We start from the raw sequence: 25308 nt of genomic DNA, 5'->3' as shown, positions 1-25308 counted from the left end.
AACTCCTACCCACAGAACCATGGATTTTTAGTTTTCAACAGCAGCTACTGTTAGTGTCTTGAAGAAGTGGAAGTTGTTTTTCCCTCTCTCAATTACAGCCAAAGCTGGGGGTTCTCTGCCTGGGCTGCTAGATTACTTGTGAGACAAAATCTGTTTTCTGAATTTGCTGTTTGTGAACACTGTGATTTTCGGATGTTACTATACTAGAACAGTTGCTGTTAGGGATTAAATAATCTATGTTTCTTTAAGCTTCCATCGAGTTAAGCTTTTGCAAGTTCTCCTTTCTTTTGTTCTATTTTAACTGTGGAGTTTGAATAAATTGTGTTTTGCTTAACATCCAGTAGTTTGACCAATCAAATTGCATCTGGAACATAGCACCTTACATTAGCCTTTCACATCAGAAAAAGTTAGGGTCTAGGCTACCTTCTAAATATCTTTAGAGGAGGTCTAGTCTGGTCTGGAGAATAACAAGAGGGACTGCCATTAGCACTCTAAGCAGTCAGCACTGAGTTCAAAGTTTTGAGATGCTCAGCAGACAGCTACAGAAGGCTATGGAGATCTCAGAAAGGAATATATCTGCCGGGTGTCTTCCCACTTCAACATGTCCATGAGAAGCTGTTGTTTCTCCTGCATGAACTCCTCACTGTTTATGACATTAATCACTTCAGATCATCCAAAGGGATGCTTTGTATATCCAGGTCCGACTCATAGCCATGGAAGAAATCATAAAAAGACACTGATTCTCAAACCAACTCCCTGAAAGACAACACTGCTTCCAGTTTAAAAAATAACTGCTCACTACTTCTCTCTGTGGTTTCCGTTTGCTTCAGTGTCCCTTTAACCCTACTGGCTTCATTTCATTAGACAGCTTTTGAAGGCTCAATTAAAGAACGTCAGCAGCGCAACACTCATCAGCCCTCTCTGTTACTTCATCAAAGAATTCTATGTTGCTCAGATACAATCTGACTTTTACAGGTCCCTGCGAGCTGCCATTTACTTTGCACAAGTTTTCCAACTGGTGTTTAAGGTTGTGCACAATACCCAAATGGGAGATTTTCCATCACTGACCTCAGGCTGACTGGCCTCCAGTTAGTCAGCTCATCGTGAGGGATAAAGATACCTGAACTCATCTTTACCAATTTGTTGACAGCAGATGCATCTGTCTATGACAGTGTCAGAAAGAGAGACCATCACACAGTCCTAGTAGAGACAAGTCCCACCTTCACACTGAGAATAACCTCCATTGTGTTTTGTGGCACTGTCACCAAGTTGAATGGTTAGACGATGAACAGGTCTAGCAACTCAAAACTGGGCATGCATCAGGCACTGTGGGCCATCAACAGCAGCAGAATTGTACTTCAGCACGATCTGTAACCTCATGAGCCAGCATATCCCTAACTCAACCATTACATCAAGCCTGGGGGACAATCCTGGTTCAGTATGCCGGGAGCAGCACCAGGCATACCGTAAAACGAGGAGACAGCTGACAGAGAGACTAATGCAGGGGCTGGGACTGACAGGACCGAAGAAAAAGCATCAACTCGATGGCAGAGCACACAACAAAAGATACTGAGCTGTGTGAGAGGTTCAAATGGGAGTGACAGCACAGGAAGATGCATGGAAAAGATTGTTCAACTGAAAGCCCAGTGCCAAGGTGGGCAAAGAAGATTTTGTCAAATGTTCATTCACAGAATGCAGGTGACATAAGAAATAGAAGCAGGAGGAGGCCATCTGTCCCTCCAGCCTGCTCCACCATCAATGAGATCAGGGCTGATCTTGTGAACTCCGCCCCATTTACCCACCTGCTCACCATAACCCCTAATTCCTTTACTATTCAAAAATCCATCTTTGCCTTAAAAACATTCAACGAGGAAGCCTCAACTGCTTCATTGGGCAGGAAATTCCACAGATTCACAACTCTTTGGGTGAAGAAGTTCCTCCTTAGCTCAGTCCTGTATCCTCCCTATTTTGAGGCTATGTCCCCAAGTTCTAGTTTTACCCACCAGTGGAAACAACCTCTCTGCTTTGCTCTTAGTTATTTTATTCCCTTTACAATTTCATATGTTTCTGTAAGATCCCCCCTCATTCTTCTAAATTTAAAGGAGTAAAGTCCCAGTCTACTCAATCTCTCCTCATAAGTCAACCTTCTTGACTCTGGAATTGACCTAGTGATCCTCCTCTGCACTCCCTCCAGTGCCAGTACATCTTCCTCAAGTAAGGAGAACAAAACTGTGCACAGTACTCCTGGTATACAGCTATGACATAACCTCCCTGCTTTTAAACTTCATCCCTCTATCAATGAAGGACAATATTCCATTTGCCTTAGTTTCTGCTGCACCTGCAAACCAACTTTTTCTGATTCATGCACAAGGACACCCAAGTCCCTCTGCACAGCAGCATGCTGCAATTTTTCACCATTAAGTAATAGACCATTTTGCTGTTATTCCTACCAAAATGGATGACCTCCCATTAACCAACATTGTACTCCACTTTGCTCACTCACTGCATCCCTCGGCATTCATCCAGTGTCCTCTGCACACTTTGATCTACCACTGATGATGTTGGCGAAGTGAGCACTTATTGCCTATCCCTACTTCCCTTGACAAGGTGGTCTTGGAACTCTGCTGCCCTGTGATGCTTCCGCTTACTTTATTTACAAGTTTTGGCATCACTACCTGGCCTTTTTTGACGGCAGTTGAGAGTCAACCAGAGATCTGAAGTGATAGATAGGCCAGACAGAGCAAGGGACATGGGTGTTTACAATCACCCAGTGGTTTCATAATGGATTATCAGTGAGGTGAGATTTCTATAGGCTAGGTTTAAGTAGTTGATTAGATTCCTCTGCATGACCTGTACAGTCACATAATCACTTTTCTTTTTTCCACACATTCATGGAAAGGGGACATCACTAGCTCGGTCAACATTTGTTGCCCAACTCCAACTGTCCCAGAGAAGGTGATGGTTGAAATAACTCCATAGAGGCTGGTATTCTGTCACCATGCCACCCTTTATTGACATATGGGAAGTCCTTCACTCTGATATAGCATCATCAGAGTCAACTCCCAGAGTGTCAAGATATTTGACACTCCCGGGTTTATCTGTCAGCCAGGGCTCCCTGATTGGACCAATTAAGAGCTCTACTCAGGGAGCTCGGATTCTATGCCATCTAGTTGGCTGACCCTGTTACCGTCACAACACTTTCTTCAACTGCAGCAGTCCCATCTGTTGCAAGCAGACCAAAAAGCTGCTTTGGACAGAGTTGCAGGATTTTAACCCAGTGGAGGAACGGCTGGTGTGGTTCCAAGTCAGGATGCAGGGTGGCTGGGAGGGGAAATTGCAGCTGGTGGTGTCCCCACACAGTCTCTACTCTTGTCCTTCAATACGGTAGAGATTGCAGATTTGGAAGGTGCTGTCAAAAGACCCTTGGTGTGTTGCTTCAGTGCATCTTGTAAATAGCAAGCACTACTGCCAATGTGCATCAGTGCTGGAGGGAGCGAAAAAAAGGTGGTGCCAGTCAAGCAGGGGGCTTTGACCTGGATGGTGTCGAGCTTCTTGAGTGTTGTTGGAGCTGCACCATCCAGGCAAGTGGTGAGTATTCCACCGCATTCTTGACTAGTGTCCTGTAGATGGTGGGACAGGAGCTGAGCAATCGAATGCAGGATTCCTAATATCTGACCTCATTTGCAGCCATAGTATGTATGTTCCTAGTTCAGTTTGGTTTTTGTTACTGGTGACCCCTAGGTTACTAATCGTGATATGTTCAATGGCAAGCCTTTCCATTGAATGTCACAGGGAGATGGTCAGATTCTTTCTTGTTGGAGATGGTCATTATCTGATACAACACAGATCAGTCCAAGCCTGGATATTGTCAAGGTCTTGCTGCATGTGGCCACAGGCTGCCTCAGTGTCACACATGGTGGTTGCCATTTCTGAATTATGCCACCATGCCCACATTACTGACCTTTATGTTTAGGGTATATCTGTGCATGGCACTGTTATTTCAGGATACTGGTGCTTTTATCTTGCACTGTTTGAAATATTATCTCAAAGATTCCATGTTATTACCTCTACTAGCACTGCATCCACTCCTCACCCAACCTTCCTTCTCCCATTGTGGCTCATCTGCCATTAACACTCTGAGCTACGATACCAATGTGATGCCAACAGAGCATTCAAGACAGAAGATTACATGGGTTTGGAACTGAATGATGGAAATGCTGATTAAAAGGATGGTGGAGACAGGTACTCTCGCAATCTTTAAGAAGCGTCTGGATGAGTACTTCAAATGCCAGAGCTATGGACTGAGTACTGGTAAATGGGATTAGTACAGGGTGGTGTTTTTGGTTAGAATAGATGTGATGGGCCTAACAGCCTGTCTCCATGCTGAATAACTCTGTAGGTATGGCACTATGACCTTCAGAATCCATGAGAGTGTCCAGATGTCTGCAAAATCTGTCCGATGCACTGCAGAAAGTCACCAGGGCTCTTCTGACTGCCCTTTGCAAATTTACGACTACCACCAGCCAAAAAGAGGAGGGCAGCAAATACATGGGAACAGCACCCCCTGGAATGTACCCTCCAAGCTACACACTCTCCCGACTTGGAAATATGTCACCTTTCCTTCAAAATCCAGCAAATGGGCTTCAGCAGTTCAAGAAGGCAGCTTACCACTAACTTCTCAAGAGGGCAACTAGGGATAGACAATAAATACCAGCAAATGTCAACATCTCGTGATTGGACGAAAACACAAATGATATTCTGGTAAAGGCTTCCAGCTGTCTGAAAAGCAGCATTGCCTGAAGCACACTTCCAATCTGGGCAAATGAGAGTTAAAGCCAGTACAGTGCAGTACAGTTGGCTGATGCCCAGGAGCTTTGTTTCGTGTGGTGCTACAGTGGAGTTTTCAGTGAGACTCAGTGCAGTGTATGTAGGCAACAGTCAGGCAGTAATTAAAGCAAGACGCTGACTGACTGCAGGCAGCTTGACGAGATGCTCAGTGGAGACAAATCTGCCAGGTCAGCGAGAACACGGAGGCTCTTTTCCTTTGTCTGAATGTAACTGGGGGCCCTATCCACTCAGCCTGCTGAAGGTTCAGTGCTTTGCAGACAGCTGCACATGCTGAACCCATGTAAAAATGACCCAGCAGCCACACAGCAGGAAATAAGACAGAGCCCAGCTCCTCCTCTCGCCGGGCAGTCTCCTTTCTGATCCCAGGGGCACAACTGTGTCGATGTTGTTGCTGCCATAGGAGGGCTGTACCTCCAGAGACCACCTCACACATTGAGCAGGGCTAGTGGTTGTAGCATCATCCACTGGGAAGGCAGCCAGCGTTTCCAGCCACCAAGCTGCTGAGATTCTGTACAGCTGTGCAGGTCCCGATGCCAATGAAGGAATGTGCCTGAGGGGGCTCTCTCTGCTCAGCACAAGATGCTCTACCAGAGACAAGGCCTCTTTTGCTTCTCATTGAGCTACATACCCAGTTGTTTTCATTCTTTCTGAACCCTTCGTAGGCTTAGCAGCTGCTCCAGATTTGGTAAATGAAAGCCTCGATCCTGGCTCCGCAGATAGGATGAGGCCATTCAGCCTAAAGTGGCTGTGCTGGTTCTGTGCAAATGTTGTCCCACTTAGTGCCGCATCTCTGCCTTTTGTCCATAACCCTGTAAGTAGCACAGCCTCAGTAAATGCTTGCTTCTCTCATTAAAATATTACTGGCAGCACCTTTCCCAGGTTTAGTGTTCCAGTGCCTGTTTTTTTTCTCATTCTCTCCCCTGGATTTTTTTTGCTCATGATCTTAAACTCTGTGACTTCTGATTCAGTGTGAGCTACCTTTATTTGAATCAATGGAAACCCTCTCAGATCATCTTGAGAACCTCTACTGAGTCATCTCTTGCTCTCTGTCCCAGGGAGAACAGTCCTTTTTCCATCAGGACTGAAACCCCTCACTGTTCCCAGGTCTTCACATCCTTCCTGAAGTATGTGTCCAGAATCCTACATAATCTTTATCAAATGGAAGTGCTGGGGAGACGTGGCAAATTGAGGATCTCTATCTGGGTGCACTGTTGACCAAGGAACATGGAATTGTGCCAGAGAATCCCGCAGGAATGAAGTCTAGTCAGCCTTGTGAACTTCCAATCAATTTCTTAGACGTGGCCCCTCTATGGAAGGAGGAGAGGTTCGGACTTAATGAGAGAAGCCACTAGGCTTTAGCTTCATTGGAAATCTGACTAAAACTGTCAGTCATATTTCCACAGAAGTCCGCAAGTTAAGGGCAATATCTCAGTGACAAATAGAGCAGTGTTTTGAGAAGGAAAAGTGAAAAGCAAGGTATTTGAAACTCTGGAAGATCTGGGTGGAATCTCAGTCCAAGATTGGACTTCATTTTTAACACTGGCTGGGAGGGAATTGGAGAGGATTCCAGACTGTAGCCATTTCCATGGTTGGCACACTGGTTTAGTGGTTAGCACTGCAGCCTCATGGTGATCAGGACCCGGGTTTGATTCCATCCTTAGGCAACTTTCTGTGGAGTTTGCACATTCTCCCTGTGTCTGCGTGGGTTTCCTCCGGGTGCTCTGGTTTCTTCCCACAGTCCAAGGATATGCGGTCAGGTGGATTGGTCATGCTAAATTATCCATATTGTCCAAGGATATGTAGGTTAGTCATACTAAATGTAAGGTTATAGGGATAGAGTGGGGGTCTGGGTGGGATGCTGTTCGGAGGATCAGTGAGGACTAAATGGGATGAAATGCCTCTTTCCACACTGTAGGGATTCTATGATTCCATGAGACAGGAAGCGATGATGGCTCAGCCAAGACATGGAGAATAAGGACGAATCTAAACTGTGCTGTAGAAGTTCTGTGCCGATGTAAGACTGGGAAGTTGAGTGCAAAAACTAGATGGCAAGGAATATTGAAGAGATTATAACAATCTTATTATCCAGAGCGTGTAAAGCTCAGGGATCTTGATGGGGAGCTGCGGACCATGCAGGACATTTGTATCAAGAGGAAGACGAACTGTAACATTCAGAATAAGTCTCGCAGGTCAGCAATGAAATGTCAAGCCCAAGCATGAAGGGCTGTGACAAAGAGAGATGCAGAGGAGACCACAAGATGGTTGAGTTGCAGCAGCCCTTGTTAGGCTGTGCGAACAGCCCAAAACTCTCAATCAGTGCCTCAGGCAATGATTGAGAGTTTGTTTGTTCCCACAGAAGGCTGCTGCTGTTTGCGACTCAGAGCTATGGCTTCTTTTTCAGTGCCAGGAATTCATCAGGGTCTTGATATCAGGCAGGCACTTGGTGATCATAGCAACGCTGAATGCAGCACTGAAAGTTGATAATATACCTGCTATCGTTGACTCCTTGCTTCAAGGCGATTTCATAAAGAGGTGACTTCTGAAGGATGAAGAAGGAATGGCTGAGGAGGGAATCTCCAAGACCTCCAAGCAGTCACTGGAGGCAAAGTCATGTCTTCAACATCCCAGCATCAAGTGGAATTCCTGAAGTCATCAGATCCACCTCTGCTCAGCATTTCTTCTTCCAGCCTCTTAGAAGAGGTGAAAACACGGTGACTCCTTCAGGCACCACAAGTCAATTCGTCATTGTGTGACAAAGGGTCTTTGTGACACCAGCCCTCCTGACTGGGCAACAGGAGACAGAGAGATGTAGTAGAAGGGAAATTCTCAAAATGGAGAACTGTGACCAGTGGTGTTCCACAGGGATCCGTGTTGGGACCACTGTTGTTTGTGATATACATAAATGATCTGGAGGAAGGTATAGATGGTCTGATTAGCAAGTTTGCAGATGACAAGTTGAAGATGAGTGGATTAGCAGATAGTTTAGGGGACTGTCGGAGAATACAGCAGTATATAGATAGATAGCGGAGAATTGGCAGATGGAGTTCAATGTAGGCAAACACGAGGTGATGCATTTTGTAAGATCCAATTCAAGAGTGAACTATACAGTAAATGGAAAAGACCTGGGAAAGTTGATGCATAGAGAGATCTGGGCGTTCAGGTCCATTGAACCCTGAAGGTGGTAACGCAGGTCAATAGAGTGTTCAAGAAGGCATACGGCATGCTTTCATTCATCAAATGGGGTATTGAGTACAAGATATGGCAGGTCATGTTACAGTTGCATAGGACTTTCATTTGACCACATTTGGAATACTGCATACAGTTCTGGTCGCCATATTACCAAAAGGACGTGGATGCTTTGGAGAGGGCGTAGAGGAGGCTCACCAGGATGTTGCCTGGCGTGGAGGGCACTAACTCTGTGAGAGGTTGAGTAGATTAGGATAACTTACATTAGAAAGATGGAGATTGAGCGGAGACCTGGTTGAGGTCTACAAAATCATGAGAGGTATAGACAGGGTGGATAACAAGAAGCTTTTTCCCAGGGTCAGGGGCTCAATTACTAGGGGTCATGATTTCAAGGTGAGAGGGGAAAAGTTTAAGGGAGATATGCGTGGAAAGTTCTTTATGCGGAGGGTGGTGGGTATCTGGAACGTGTTGCCAGCGGAGGTGGTAACGAGAGCATCATTTAAGATGTGTCTAGACAAATATATGAATGAGCAGGGAGCAGAGGGATACAGATACTTGGAAAATAGGTGACAGGTTTAGATAGAGGATCTGGTTCGGTGCAGGCTTGGAGGGCTGAAGGGACTGTTCCTGTGCTTGTAATTTTCAGAACAATCCCAGGACAAAGCCTTTGAGTAGGAGTGTGACCTCTGGGGCCAGTAAGAACTGCAGTCTCTTTTCAGCAAACAGAAGATTATCTGCCAGTCAATGCTTTGGAGGATCAAGACAGACATTCAGGATTTTAGAAAAGTTGCAAACCTCAGAATCATACACAACAAAAATGGATTCCTGCAGGAGAAGTGAAATCTCTTTCAAGAGGGGAATGCCTGAAATGTCACACTGAGCGTGAGGGCTTCTAAAATTCTTAACCTGATAGAAACCTGAATCCACAGAAACAATTAGCGGTGAACCGGGATGAACTCTGATAAATGATCAAGCTCAAAATCTCATTGTCTTTAGAAACTCATTCATAAGATGTGGGTGGTGCTGGCTGCGTCAGTATCTATTGACCATCCCTGGTTGCCCAGAGGGCTTACAGGAGTCAATCAAAGAGGTGTGTGGTTTGGAGTCACATCTAGGGCAGACCAGGTAAGGACAGCAGATCTCCTTCCCTAAAGGGTTTCAGTGAACCTGATGGATTTTTTTTCAGTGCTCCAGATTAGACCTACTCTATTTCAGGATTTATTGGATTCAAATATCGCCATCTGCAATGTCTCATGTCCCCCGAGCGTTAGCTGGGGTTCTGGAGTATTACTCTAGTGACATTTTCCATTTCCCACAATACCACCTCCCCTGATCTGAACTGATTACTGCTGCAGATCAAGTCAAAGCGATAGACCATGAGCATTGGAAAGATGTTAATTGACAGAAAGTGGGAAGCGATTAGCATCTTTTGAGAATGAAAGGAGATAAAAACAAAATCATTTGTTGTTAAAATCCAACTAGACGTGAGGTGATAATTTTTGAGGATTTCCACGGATTTGCTTCAATGAGGTTGACGCCATTTCTTGAACGAGAACAAATGCTGGAAATCGCAGCGGGTCAAGCAGCATCCATGGAGAGACAGCAAGCTAACAAGTCTCATGGCTGTTCATCACCAGATCGGGTGAAGGGCCATCGAGACTTGAAATTTTAGCTTGCTCCCTTTCCACGGATGCTGCCTGACCCGCTGCGATTTCCAGCATTTGTTGTTCTCAGGTCAGATTCCAGCATCAGCATTTATTTGCTCCTATATTATGCAATTTATTGTCATTGTGCTTATGATCTGAGCTGGATTCTGCATCTTTCTCATCTCCATCTTTAGCTCTGTTGTCTGTAAAGTATCCCGCATTACTGCCTTTCCCTTGGTCATCTGGAAGATCCCTCCTTAATTCTCTTGAACTTTCATTCTTAAGTTCAGCTGTTACCCAGTCAACCGTCCGCCTCCTTGGAGGCTGGTCTCTGAATCGATCTGTTCTCTTGTCTTCACTGCAGCTTCCCTCACACTTTCCCACACCCTTCCTCACCTTCTCACGCTCTTGTCCAGGCAGAATTAGCTACAAGCAGGAAGGCCAGCAGCTGCAAGCCCTTCCAGCGAAACACCCACCGCTGACCTTGTCTTAAGCGACCTCCACATTTCCCTGAGGGGAAGAGCTTGCTAATCTCAGCCATCTGTTCTGTGGGAGTGCTCCCTGCCTCAATCCTGCATCTCCAAGGCTGGGTGAAGCAAGGACACACGTCATGCGTTTGAAAATGTGACGGACTGGGTCAACCCTCTCATTCCAGGAGTAACACTTTGACTGTTGAAAGGGGAGACATTTGGGGAGTACAACATTTGAAAGAAGTAAAACGTTTTCGAGTTAGGACCCATCATTCAAAGCTGTGCACTTTACCTCTCAAAGGATAAAACCAGATGTCAACCAGAGAACTTACGTAACAACACTGTTTAGTTTGGCAAATATACAAACTTTCTACCCACACTCTGTCCAAAATATTCAGTGTTCAGCAGCAAAAAAATGCACATACTGCCCGTGTGTTTTCTGACAGCTGCATGATATCCTTTTCCTGGGCTCATCATTCTTAATCCCCTTACTTCTCTCCCTATTAAGAAATATTTCTTCCCTTATAAGACAGTCCCTCCATATCTGGGATCAGCCAAGGGAACCTTCTCCGAACTGCCTCCAATGCCAGTCTATCTTTCCTCAGCAAAGGGACCCCAGAACAGTTCACAGGATTCCAGCTGGGATCTGACTTGATCCTGGGATAATTAAGTGCCATCAGTTCTCTATCTGGTTAATGGAAAGGCTCTTAAAACTCTGACATTCATCTACTCATGAGAAATGTAGTGACTGCAATGGCAAGTGGGGAGGAATCAGAGTCACATTCGTAGCCAAGATCTCAGAGTGTCATTAAAGGACTCAAGACCCATTGCTAAGGCAAGAGACAGCAATCCAATTAAAAAACTTGAATGCAACAACAGCTGCTCAAAATCTGCAGCAAACATCTTTGTGCACACACTACAAATGTCATTTTTAAAAAGGTTGCATTTCTGTGATGTCGTCTGGTCAATACTGGCAACGAAGTTTGTCGGGGGGCAATCTCCAGTCTCTCTGTTCAAGTCCGTAACTCAACAGCTGTGCTGTCAGAGTGCTGTACTGTCAGCGATGCCAGGGTCAGCTTCTCAAACTGAAGGACTGTCGACACTTTCAGGTGACACTACCCAGAAAAGGGGTAACAGTAGTCACCCCTGGTCAGACAGCAGTTGTGCAGGAAGATAAACAGGGTCCATGTCTCAGGTCAGTGAATGAATACAGACCTGAAAAATTTATTCCAGATTTCTCTCTACATAGACACTGTCTGACCTACTAAGTATTTCTAACATCTTCTGTTTTCACTTTTTACTATTTCCCAGCAGCCGTGCTATCTTGCTTTTGTCTTCCTCAGGGATCTTTTGTGTCTGGACAAACATTTCTTCACTAAGGGACAACATCTGGTGTGGATTATGTTGGCGTTTGTGGAATCTTTCCTCCCCACGTGTGAAAGACATGTTGCCAATGGAAGAGGAGAATTTTAATTTTCCTAACTTCAATAACTTTAATCATCTCAAACTCGGTTCTAGACTAAATCCTCACCGATAAAATCACCATAGTGAAGAAGGGTCTAGGCCCGAAACGTCAGCTTTCCAGCTCCTCTGATGCTGCCTGGCCTCTACACCTTGTTCTCTCGGATTCTCCAGCATTGGCAGTTCCGACTATTAGCATCAGTCTGTATCACAAACCAGCCGTCCAGCTTACTGAACCTTCTCCCTGCACTATAAGAGTGGCTACACTTCAAAAACTCTGGGGTGTCCTGTGGTCAAGTAGGGTGCGATATGTATGCAAGTCTTTTGTTTTCAAACCCAACGTTAATTTGAACAAAAGATGCTTCAGTTCGAGTGGGGCAGCAGAATAAGTGCACTATTCCCGGTAGGGTGTCATTGGCTGGTCATTGTAAAACAGTCCGACACCAGAGCAGAGCAAGTCTTATAACATGAGTTAAATAGTTTTCTTGGAGATTGCATGGCAGAGAGCAATGGTTGACAGAGGCTAAGCTTCCTACACCAATAGCAAGGTAATCTTGAAGGCACAAAGCAGGGTGCAACAGTAAGGAAGTTGTGATGAACATGTCCACCACACTGGATCAGGCTCAGTAGGAGAACTGTGTCTAAAGTGGGACAGCGCACTTCAGAGATATTGCAAAGTGAGGACACAGAGAAGAGCATATATGGACCTGCTCCCTGAGAGGGTGGTGGAGGCAGGTGCTCTCCCAACATTGAAGAAGCATCTGGACAAGCACTTATAATGGCCAGGGCACAGCAGACTATGGACTAAGTGTGAGTAAATGGGATGACTACAATTTGGTGTTTGTTGGTCAGCATAGACATAGTGGGCCAAAGGGCCTGTTTTCATGCTGTATGACTCTAAAAGTGGCAAGAATGGTTCCAGGGATGAGAGGCTTGACTGATCACAATACATTGGCAAAGACGGAGCTGCTCTCCTTGGGGGAAGAGAAAGATGAGAGGAGGTCTGACGGAGGTGTTCAAAATCACAAGGGGAAGCAGGCACAGTAGGCAGGGAGAAAATGCAACCCCTGGCAAAGGGACCATGTGCCAGCAGACACTGATCTAAGATGCTTGGCAAAGGCACCGAGTATGAGATGGGAAAATGGTCAGGTGGTTGGCTTTATACGTTTGGAAGTAACATGAGGACAATGAGAAACAAAGAGGTTATGCACTACTGAGGCCATGAAACTCCATTTCTCTAGCACGCAAAGGCAACGATCTACTTGAGATATCTGAAGAGTGTCAATGGGGTTTTCTCGTTGTGTGGTTGTGCTCCACCATTCCACCATCACCGCTCACCTTCACTCTTTATTGGAAGCCTAACCTGAGCGTTTATCCCAGCCTTGGGAACATCTTGAATCTAGAATCTCTAGGAAGTCTAGAGGCTACGTCTTGTGGAGGTTTTTTTTTTGCTTCAGTGGATCGAGTGTCTCAGAGAGATTTTCACCACAGGACCCTGCCACATCTTTGCCAAACCCTTGCCAGCCCCAAGGGCGTCCTGCTCACCCCAGCTTACCACACACCATTCCTGGGATGGCTGGACACTGCTGGAATATGCCAGAGTGGACAAGTATCCCTGTGGCACCACCTTTAAGAGGCCATGGCTGGCCTTTCCAGATTCCTGACATTAGAAAGTGGTGCATTGTGGTCCTCTACCCCCACCCCAGGACTAGCAAAGGATGCCATGACAATAGGCCACCGTGTCAGCCAGGTCCAAAGTTTTCCCCCGGGTCAGTACAAGGAGGTGGTCAATTTCCCCGTCAGTGTCCAGTGACAAGCTCATCCCCGTGTTCAGTGAACGCAGACAAGGTCTGGGTGGGCAGTTGTTTGGAGGTTCAGTGTGGACTTGATGGGCCAAATGGCCTCTTTCTGCACTGTAGGGCTTCTGTGAGATTTGGTGAGTTGCTCTCAACTTTAAGGGAAGTCCAACCTGGTTTGGCGACACCTCTTTCAGGCCCCAGTATCCAACCTTCAGTTCCTACCCTGGAGCCTGGCTAACACTGACAGAGCAATGTCTTGCTATTAAGGCTGAATGGTGCATTCCACTGAGCGGTTGAAGGTGATGGGCACATTTCAGTCAGAAATCTCAATGGGATGCTGTAGACCATTTGCAGCTCTTGTAGAGGACAACACCTGGGCTCTTACGCCTTCGCCTCTGAAGCTGGTTGCAGAGGGAGAGGTCCCTTTAACAATTTGGGAATCCAAAGGTGTTGATTCCTTACAACATCAAACAGCAAATCCACACCAACTAATGTGTTCCAGATGGACTCTATTAAAGGCAGGCAGCCTGTGTTCTCTCTCTGTGCTTGGCCAATAACCCCTTTCCTGTCTCTGCATTCAAATTGGCCACTTCTTCAAAGCACTGCCCCATGGGCCTTATCCAATTAACATTTTCAATGAACAAAGAAACAGGGAGATGGGAGGAACCCCCCCCCCCCCCTGCCAACCGAGTGGTGGCTAACATTAATTAATTAACCAGTTCATCTGGGATAGGAGTGAAGATCGTGGTGCGGTGCTAATATCAACGCATTCATAATGCAAAGGGCCAGGACGCTTCCTGGGGACACGGGGTTCAAATTATACAATACAAAAATAAATAAATTCCAGGGAAATGCAGCCAGTCACATTTGACTGCGGCAACTTTCATGGACTGACAGAGAATCCCACCTGTCCATAAAAAGCTCTGCCTGCCACCTGCTTTGGCGAAGGGCCAGGTGAAAGGATCAGTCCTCACTCCCTAATCCTTCATTTTTGTTTCATCTTTTGTGGGGGCCTACCGGGGGAAGGGGGATATGAAACAGCGGAGAAGAGGCCTAGGGATGTAACATTGGTGCTGAGGCTGTGACAGTGGTGAATAAAGGTTTCAATCGTCAAAGGGATGGAGCACAGACTCAAAGAGGTGTAAGTACGGAAATAGACCGTTCCGTCCAACTGGTCCATGCTGACCAGATATCCTAAATGAATCAAGTCCCATTTGCCAGCATTTGGTCCATATCCCTCTAAACTTTTCCTATTCATACACCCATCCGGATGTCTTTTAAACGTTGTCAATTGACCAACCTCCACCAGCTACTTGGCATCTCATTCCATACAGGCACCACCCTCTGCGTGAAAAAGTTACCCCGCAGGTCCCTTTTAAGTTTTTCCCTCTTATGCCCTCCGCTACCCAGGGGAAAAGACCTTGGCTATTCCCCCAGTGATGCTGCAGTGGCTCACTCAGCAGCATCTCAATGACCATTAGGTGTGCTTAGGGCCTACTCTGTGGTAGCTCACTCCTTGCAACTAGCCTCATTTTGTATTTGATCACAAGGGTAAGTGTGTTGAGTGTCCCCTGGGCAAGTGCCCACTGTCTGGGTGCCTGTCCATTGGGTGACAGCGCACCATGGACAGATGGACTGAAAGCCACTGGACAGCGTGTTGGCAGGGGTTATTTGGACAACCTACTCCTGGCACCTCCAAGCATGGAGTAAGCATGACCAACCTGCTCAGAAGCCTCTGAATCTTATGGCTAGAAAAGACCTCCCAATGGTGGGAGCCACTCTGCCGAGGTGTCTGGGCACAGGTCACTCCACAGCAGCTTTGCCAAGCAGGGGGCACCAGGCTCCCAAAGCAACTTCCCTCCTCGGAGCTTGGTCACCCAGGAGGGCCTCCAGTCTGAGTATCCCTGAGGGGATCTAATGTTCCTACTGGCTGGTGATGGTGCCCTGACTTCTGACCGAATTTTTATAGCTTTCTATGAGATATCCCCCCTCATTCTTCTAAGTCAATACAGTATGCTTCTGTTCGTATGTCAGTCCTGTCATCCCAGGAGTCAGCATGGTTAAACCTTCACTGCATTCCCCGCATTACCAGAACATCTTTCCTCAGACAATGAGACCAAACATCTTTGATTCCTTTAGCCCTGAGAACTATATCTAGCTCCTTCTTGAAAACATTCAATGTTTTGCCTTCAGCCACTTTCTGTGGCAGAAAATTCCACAGGCTCTGTACTCTCTGGACCCAGATCCACTTTCAACCTCCCTCTCAAACATGTACCTGAGCAGGTCGATCAAAATAGCTGTCATTGCCAAGGGCTTGCATGACATTCCCGTGTATCTCAGGGCAAGAACACCATGATTTGTGATGCTCTTGTCCCAAGGATGGGTCCCAGGGTGGCTGACCTTTGTTCTCACCACCAGGAGCATTCACTAATGTCACTTCCTGTGTATGGGAGATCTTCTCTTTTCAGGTATGACTTAAGACTGTAAGATGTAGAAGCAGAAGCAAGATGGCTATTCAGCCCATCAAGTCTGCTTCACCATTCAATAAGGTCATGGCTGACCTGCTGATCCTCAGAGCTATTTTTCTGCCCTTTCTCCACACCCCTTGATTCCCTTCCTGATTAAAAATCTGTCTATCCCTGCATTGGGTATCCATAATGACCCTCTGTGGTAAAGAATTCCATTGATCCTCTTGAAATCTGCCTCCTGGACCAAGTTTTGGAATATCTAATCAACTGTTGCACAGCATGGTTTGCATTGAAATTTTGCTTTACCTGTGCCCGCAGACCTTGCATTCTGTGACACAAGGACTGTGCAGAGAGGGCTAAAATGTTGTAACAGCAGATGTAAGCATTGCTGCTCCTTAGAGGAGCAAGGATTCAACAAAACTACTTAGTTGAGAAGGAATCTATCCATGGGTATATAAGACCATGAGTTCAGAAGTCCATGACAAATAGGAACATGAGTAGGCTGTTCGGCCCCTCGAGCCTGCTCCAACATTCAATAGGTTCAAGGCTGCTCCCACATTCCTCATGTATACTTTCCTACCCTTTAGCCGTCAAGACTGATTCCTCTGTTATCACATTCAATCCTATGTATGACAGTCTCTCATGATGTTAACATGGCATGGGGAGGGGGGGGGTGCAGAATTGTGGTGGCTTCTTGACATCAGGGTGTGAACTGACAGCACTGTAAAAGGTGGCCCCTTTAAGAATGAATCAAGAAATGCTCTCGAGATAATGGAGGGTGAGGGAGAACACATGTAACTCTTCAAAAATTATTAAAGAGCTGGTTTCTGATAGGGTGATTCTGTGATGGGTATTTAAATTAAATAAAGAACTGAGGGCTAGGGCTTTGTAGGGTGTCCTTGTATTGGAGGTAGGAAGCTTGGTTTAAGCCTCAGTTAGGCTGTAAGATCTGGGAACAAGTTAATTGCAAATAATGGTGGGGGGGTGAGGATGAAAGCAGGCTGGTTGAGAGGGATGTGAAAGAGCAGACTAAAATTTGGTTGGCCCTATGAAATCTGGATGAATACTTATGGAGGGTAGATTGATTCCTGCTTTGATGAATGGATGATTAGTAACTTAACATGAAGGGATCTATAAGCAGTAGAAACTTACAATTGAAATTCCTGAACTGCAGAGGAAGGCTGAGGCACTAAGAATGTGAAGGAGTTGTAAACATCTTGCTCCACTACAGTTAAAATGAGTCCAAGCAGTGCTTTAGAACAAGTAGAAGTCAAGGGTGAATCTTGTGTCAGAGATAATGGGAACTGCAGATGCTGGAGAATCCAAGATAACAAAGTGTGGAGCTGGATGAACACAGCAGGCCAAGCAGCATCTCAGGAGCACAAAAGCTTTTGTGCTCCTGAGATGCTGCTTGGCCTGCTGTGTTCATCCAGCTTCACACTTTTTATTATGAAAGGTGAATCTTGCCTTTGGTAAGAACCTGCTTGAAAAAGATACAACCAAACCTGGCTCAAAACTAACCCTTTCTGGTTTTGATGGTAGGGCTTTTTTTGTTTGAGATATTAATCTTAGACCTGATTTTGTATCCTATGCTGCACACAGAGAGGAACACTACTCGTAGTGCACAGAGAGGTTCCTATACCAGACAAACACACTCCAGAAAGACAATGGTGTGGATGTAGGAGGGAAAGTTGAAATAAGAACAGCAACTGCTGGAGGGAGAGATTGAAGGCTGGAAGCATCTGTGGAGAGAAAGTGGAAAAGCAGGAGTGTATATTTTGGGCTCTGGCTTTTCCATAAGAATGCAAGTGGAAGGGGATTCCAGAAATCCCACTGGAGTAGATGCCAATTCATGGCACTACTTGTCCATAAAACTGAAATTGGCTCAGAGTGATGCACTTTGGGAATGCAGTTGCAGTGGAGATTTCTGATGTGAAGGAAGGTCCAACAATTAATGCCGTGGGGTCCTACAAAGTGAACAAAACTAATTGGAAGCAGCAGCCAAGCTCTTCTGTCTTATCTGGACTGCTCTTGTAGTGCAATGGTGACATCCCTACACCTGAGTCTTGGGTTCCAGTCCCACTTGCTCCAGAAGCGTATAATACCATCAAGAGGACTAGCATGCAAGAGCAGAGATGTACTGCTAAGGCTGTGTAAGGATGTGGTCAGACTGCACTAGGAATGTTTTGGGCCCCAAATCTAAGGGAGGATATACTGGCATTGGAGGGGTCTAGAAGATGCTTACAACAATAATCCCAGGGATGAAGGGTTTGTTTAAATGAGGAATGTTTGAGGAGCCTGGGTCTCTACCTTCTGCAGCCTCAAAGAATGAGGGAGTTCTGAGTGAAACTTGGAGAGCACTGGCAGTCCTGGATACAGCGGATGCGGAAAAGATGTTTTCACTAACAAAGTCAGGACTGAGAGCTCAGCCTCAGTGAAGTGATGACCCTTCAGAACTAAGATGAGGAACTTCTCCAGCCAAAATGTGGTCAATCTGTGGAACTAATTGCTACAGAGGACTGTGGAGGCCAAGTCATTGAGTGTGTTTATGACAGATAGATCCTGATTAGTAAGGGGATCAAGGGTTATGTGGAGAAGGCAGGAAAACAGGATTGAGAAACATATCAGTGTGATGGAATGGCAGAGCAGGCACGATGGGCTAAATTCACCCCCTTTTTGTGACCGTCTTATCTCCAAATGAGGTTGATTGGGAAATATTGGCAGTCTGTAACTGGTGTGTTTGAGAAATCAGTCAGAGACGGTTGGAGATGCCAATCATTTCATGTAGCGCAGATATGAACAGTTCCCAGCAACTCGTTCCCCTCTTTCTCTGTGATTCCTGCATTGAGTGCAGTACCGTTCTGGGAAGAAATTATGTAGCCTCGGTGACTGGCTATGGTTTTCTGACTGATGGGATGTGGGAATTATTGTGGTCAGTCTCCCCTTTGCTGCCCTCCTTTTCCCATGTGCCTTTTTGATCAAAGGTCGTGTATCAATAACCCCCAGCCCCACCATAACCAGTCTCTGTACAACACTCCAACAAGAAAGACTGTTCAGTCCACAAAGCAATATACATCCACAATGGGCCCCTCTGCAATGGATTTTCCAATTCCATTTAATTTCTCTACGCTAAGTGCCACAGAATTGTTCCAAATTTCTACACTGGCTGATTCAAACGTACCAACGTGAGTTGTGTCAAGGCACCTTGTCGATGGTACACACTGCTGCAAATCAGCATCAGTGGTGGAGAGGGTGGATGTGGAAGGTGCTTTGTCCTGGATCATGCAAAGCTGAAAAGCTCTCTCTTTAACCCATTCTCAGAGCTCCACTTCTAAGTTGATGCTACCCTGAAGTGGCTGTGTTTGACACTTTGAACCCTGAGGCTGAAGCCATCTGGCAAATGAAGGTGTTGTCAGTTGAAAGCCATCCAATTTCCCATTGCCTAAGGAGACCAGGACTGGGTACTGTATTCTGAGGCTGAAACAAGGTGGGTGTGAGGATAGGCTGAGCAGTTCAAGGGACTCCTTGGAGCTGAGGGAAGTAGCAGCAGAGGGAGAACGGTTTCATTGGTAGTTTATCATGCAGCTTTTCACACCATTAGAAACAGGACTGGGAATAGATAATTTGGCTGCTCAAGCCTGCTCTGCCATTCAATAGGATCATGGCTGATCCTGTATTCTTCATACTCGCTTTGCTGCATTTTCCCCCAGGCCTTGTTTCCCTGATTGAAGAACCTACCTATCTCAACCTTAAGTATACTGAAGGACTCTGCTTCCACAGCTCTCTGGGGCAAGGAGCTCCAAAGAGACTCGACCCTCTCAGAGAAGAAATCTCTCCTCATTCTCAGCCTTAAAGTGGGTCAGTCAGTCTGCTCACGTGCAAGAATCTCATGCACACTCTCTCTCTCTCTCTCTCTCTCTCTCTCTCATACACACACACACACATGAAATGAGGTACCACCTTTGCTCTTCACAAATGTGGTAGCCAAGCTTCTCATAGTCAGCCAGGATTCAAACCACGAGGTATTACAATAAATCAGTCAGCAACGGCAATAAATCTGGCACAGTGCTGCAGAATTTGCCTGCCATGTGCAAGGCAATGAAAGTTACAAAAGGAAATTAAACTACCTTGGGGTTAATGACGACGGGAAGAGGGGGTAGGGAGCAGAGGAGAAATTCTGCACTGCAGCCTCAATAACTTTTTAAATGTGGCCTCGCAAAATAATTCTGCCTTCCAGCACTGCGTTCCAAATAGTTTAACAAGTTTGAGTCTCGGTGAGCATTATGATAATCCCCAAATTCTTTCAGTGAAAACAATTCCATTTGGATGGATGTTACGCAATCCAGGCCAGACACCCCTCTCTTTGCTGCTTGTGTCCCCTTGCTGATGGTGCTGGGGGAGGGGGGGGGGTGCAAAGCTGCCAAAATCCAGCCTTACTTCACTTTGGCAAGCAACCTTTATGTCGCCATGACAACAGCAACAAGAATCTGCTGCTCCTGTTAATTTGAGCCAGAAAGAACACTGCCTCCACCGCTAACCGTCAACAACAGACCCTGTCACGCCACCTCCATCCCTTCAAAAACTCTTCAGAGTCAACAATTGCTCAACTGTCTCATTCGGACGATTTCTCTAACATTTCCTGTTTGTGTTACAGAAGTCAAAGACTTCTACATGTGGGAGCCTGACTCTCTCTCTCTTTATTCACTTGTGGGATGTAGGCATCACAGCCTCCGTCAATATTTATGGCCCATCCTTTCTTGCTCCTTGAGAAAGTGATGGTGAGCTGCCTCATGAACTGCTGTAGTTCACATGCTCTCGGTAGATCCAGTGCCATTAGGGAGGGAATTCTAGGATTTTTGATCCAGTGACTGTGAAGGAATGGTGATATTTCTTTCAAGTCAGAATAGTGAGTGGCCTGGAGGAGAACTTGCAGAGGGTGGCGTTTTCATGTATCTGCTGGTCTTGTCCTTTTAGATGCAAGTGGTCAAGGGTTGGAAAGTGCTGTCGAAGGATGTTTGGTGACTTTCTGTAGACAGAAGCAGCATGTGTACTGAATGTTGGTGGTGAAGTGGATATTTATGGATGTGGTGCCAATGAAGTGGGCTGCTTGTCCTGAATGGTGTCAAGGTTAAAAGGTTTCTCTGACGATATTTCCACACTTCACAGCCAGGTCAATCTGCAAGAACCCGATACACACAGACGGAGAAGCAGCCAGCTTGCCTAGTCCACTGTGCATGTTCACATTTGCATTGAAGACACCAGGCTTGTGAGGCTGTAAACAAGATTGGAAGCTTCAGGTAGCTGTAGCAAGACAGAAGGTTGCCTTCACTGTTGCAGGGGATTTCTGACCATTTGCATGTTAAATGGAGAAAATTTGCTGTGGCTTAACCTATAGACTTTTTGTCTGATACAACAAAAAGTTCAGTCTGCAATCTTGCCATGCAATCATTCCCAGACATCACTCAGAAATTCAGATTCAACGTCACTGTCTGCAAGGATAAAAACAAACAGCAAGCTTGGATCTTGCATGGGGTGGGGGGTTGCTGGGGATACAAATTTGAGTCAAATGCAATCGTTCCACGGAAGATTTTGTGTTTCGATTCTTCAAGAGCTTAGGGCAGGTTTTCCTTGGGACTAACACTAGAAGTTCCTTCTGGTACTATTTCCAATCTAAGCTTCTCATTACATGGCACTGGGTTCTTCTGCTGCCTTGGCCACTCGGCCCTCTCTGTTCTCACCCCTGTTTGGGTTGTTCCAATGAAGCTCGGGGCACAGTACCTCATCTTTCAAAGGTATAATGCCTCTCTGTCTTGTGGGGAGGGGATTTGCCAAGACGGTGTCTGGGATGCAGCATTTTCATAGACAGGGGAAGCTGGATAGGCTCAGGTTTCTTTTCTTTACAGCAGAGAAGGCTGAATGGGGTGGAGTGGGTGGGTGAGGGGTGATGAACCTGAGAGAGCTGTACAAGGTTATGAGGAGCATGGACAGGTGGATTGTTCCCCTTGGTTGAAGAGTCAATAATGAGCAGGTACAGTTTTAAGATGAAGGGGACGAGGTTGAAAGGGAGTTTTGACCTAATTCTTTTTCACCCAGAAAGTGGTGGGAATCTGGAGTGCTCTGGCTAGGGATGTGTAGTTGACGCGGGAAACCGCTCAACCTTTTAAAAACAGTACGTGGACGAGGACCTGAAATGTCCCAACATTTGAGGCTGTGGGCCAAGTGGGTATTAGCTGGAAACTGGGATGAGCTTAGATATGTATGTGCAGACTTAATGGGCCAAAGGGACTTTTCTGTACTGTGTGACTCTAACCAGTCCCTTTGCAATTTTTTTTTTGATTCTGACTTCCCACTGAATCCTCTGATGCATTCCAGTGTTAATGGCTGAAACATGAAGGGAGTATTTTGTATTGGTCTTTGTCCGAGAAAGAAGACACTGCGGAGGTCTGAGTGAGTGAGCATGCAGCTAATCACTCTGAATGAAAGATATCGAGGAACTGAAAGTAGTAGTTTAGGTTACTCATTCACCAGTCCTCCTGGGATACAGGAGGCATCTGAGCTACATGGCCGGAGAATTGCAAATGCTACGTCTTGGCTCCAAAGGAAAACGTATGACCGCAAGCCTGGGACTTGAATTCACTGATAGGGGAGCTCTGAGACACCATAATTTGAAACAAAGTTCACACGCACTCGGACAAATGTGAATTGGCCAAGAAAAGCCTGCACGCAGATTTGTTAAGGGTTCCTTGTAACGGAAAAGGTTTTGTGCTTGATGAAGAGCCATGTCAACTCGGCTCATCAGCAAAACTAAAGACCATGGAAAGAAGGGACAGCGGCAGCCCAGAAACCAAGTTGGTGGATTGACAGGGAACACGGAGTACTTGTGAATGGTGGTTTCCAGTCTGCAGGGAGACAGACAGTGGGTCCACATAGGAACGGCTGCTTTTCTCGTAATATACGAATGTAAAAGATAGCAGTTCAATCTCAGTTGTTGACCTGACACATTGTGAATTGGAAAGAGGACTGTGAGAGAGAGAAGTGTGAAACAAAAATGGAAATTGTTGGAGAAACTCAGCAGGTCCGGCAGCATTTGCAGAGAGAAAACAGAGTTAACATTTCAGGTCCAGTGATTCAGGGCTTTGGTTTTTTTTTAATAGAGAAATGTGATTTTTTTGGGGGGAGGAATGAACAAGGAGAGACAAAATGAAGGGTGTAATGAGGGAAAGGGAGGGGGCAAGAGTAAATCAATGGAAGTAGAAGAGCAGTGTGAGAAAGTTGGGGGGGGCAGAAAAAAGGAGTGTGGAATGGGACAGACGAGATGCACAGAGAGGGTGATCATACCCCACCTCCTCCACCCAATGGGGGTGAACCAGGAGCCACAGGCTCAGGATATAGGGAGAAGATGGCGATGTAAAAAACTCAGATGGTTGTCAGCCATTGAGTCATAGAGATATACACCCCAGAAACAGGCCCTTCAGTCCAACTCATCCATGCTAATCAGATATCCTAAATTAATCCAGTCCTATTTGCCAGCATTTGGCCCATATACTTCCAAACCGTTCCTATTCATGTACCCATCCAGATGCCTTTTAAATGTTATCATTGTACCAGCCTCCACCACTTCCTCTGGCAGCTCCTTCCTTACATGCACCACCCTCAGCGTGAAAAAGTTGCCCCTCAGGCCCCTTTTAAGTCAAACCCCTCTCCTCTTTAAACCTGTGGAATCTGCTCCAACAGATGGAAGTGGAGTGCAGGGCAGTGAGTATTTTCAAGAAAAAGACAAATATTTTGACGTATTAAAGGCATGACAGTCAATAAATGGGAACTGAGGTAGAGGGAATGAGTCCCAGTCTTGCTGAACGGTACAGCAAGCTTGATGGGCTGAATGGTCCACTCCTTGCAGCAGGTTTCTCTATTTCTCTGACACAGCTGAGGTTGACTCAATCAAAGCTGCAAAGTGCCCACAGGTACCCGGCTGGAAATCAGACAAACCACAACTTGAAAACCACAAAAGTATAAGTGACCTCCCCTTGCTGCAGTTCACAGTGCTGTGAAAGCTGGAGCAGGCAGAAGGAAGAAAGGCAGCACCTCAGGACATAGCGATCGAGGATTCCTGGGTGAGGCTTGTCGAGAGGAAATGCTCTGATAGAGCAGACAGATCCTCTCTGAAGTTATATCGGTAACCGCTGACTAACTTCATATTTTCCATTTTCAGCCTGGACTTGCAAAATGCGTTTCAGTTCTTTTTTCAGAGCAACTGAAGGCAGTGATTGCTTTGTGTTGTGGAGCAAAGCCCTCGAGAGTGGTTGCTGTTTCTGATGATTTCTCCGTGTGCAAAGCTTTGCTGAGCTTATGAGAACCAGCTGTTCTCCCTCTCCATTGACATCATCAGTCAACACTGGGCTCACATGACTGCTTGGCTTCTACTATTCTCAAATTTATGCAACTCCCCTTGATTTACAACTTTTCATGGAACCTTTTGTTTCTGTTTTTTCCTGGTTTCTCTTTTTTGCGAAATTTTTTTTGGTTGTTCTGTGGGTAACTTGGAAACACAAATCATTATCTTCCTCCAGATAACACTGACCACAGTCCCCCATCAGACATAAACACATGATTGATGACATAGCACAGCCACTTCCTGCCTCCTAATTCGGGAGCTCATTGATGGAGCCACACTGAGAGGTTTGCCAACCCCCTGGCTGGGCCTACGCTGAGAATTACTCATGACCCACCCGGGCATGCTGCTCCAATCAACTGCAGACAGGAGGTCTTATAGAATTGGCCCTCTTGTTGTGCATTACCACAGCACCAGAAAGGGTCCAGTTGTGGACTTGACCCTTGAAAGCCTATGACCAAAGAGGGTGAGGAGGGTGGTAGGGGTGGTTGGTAAATGGGGCTGGGTCCTCTCTGCCTCCTCCAAGAAGCAGCATCAGTAACATGAAGCAGACATGCCGACAGTCAGCATAGCATGCTCCCCGCACCCTGGAAGGATAGAACACAATTGCATGGCAAGTGCATCATCCCGGCTTCAGCAACTGGTCAGAGGCATACTGTACCTTGTCTCCAGGTTGAGGTCTCATCACGGAAACCCGGTCATAGCCTTTCCGCAGGAGAACCCACAGTGCATCCAACTTGCCCTGAAACAACAAATAAAACCATGGTCTTAACCAGTTCCAAATCCTGCAGTTTCCATCAGTGCTCCACCCCCAGCCTGCTCCAACTTTCTCCTGCTCAGTGAAGCTGGGAGCTGGAACCAGAAGCCTCCTTTCCCACGTCAAACTCCAGAGGGCAGCCCCTCTTGTCGAGAATGAGGGCAGGGACATTTCCACTAGTGGGTGGGGCAAGGATTGCAGACCACAGATTTGAGGGAGTCACTAACAAATCCAACAGGAAATATGCTTAGGGAGATTCTTCTTTACCCAGAGAACTCTCA

General features: G+C 46.2%; 1 protein-coding gene across 1 annotated transcript in view; it reads right to left on the bottom strand.

Moving 5' to 3' along the window:
• The window catches only part of LOC125447911 (anthrax toxin receptor 1-like), a 149793-nt gene that overhangs the window by 2887 nt on the left and 121598 nt on the right, over positions 1-25308 (bottom strand). Inside the window, exon 17 of the mRNA XM_048522695.2 lies at positions 24932-25012. Within this exon, the coding sequence (XP_048378652.1) occupies positions 24932-25012 (81 nt within the window). The remainder of the gene's footprint in view (positions 1-24931; positions 25013-25308) is intronic.

The sequence above is a fragment of the Stegostoma tigrinum genome, chromosome 40, assembly GCF_030684315.1.
Source record: "Stegostoma tigrinum isolate sSteTig4 chromosome 40, sSteTig4.hap1, whole genome shotgun sequence".
Classification (NCBI taxonomy): domain Eukaryota; kingdom Metazoa; phylum Chordata; class Chondrichthyes; order Orectolobiformes; family Stegostomatidae; genus Stegostoma; species Stegostoma tigrinum.
Note: the sequence above shows the minus strand (reverse complement) of the source record. Positions and strands in the feature narration are given on the sequence as shown.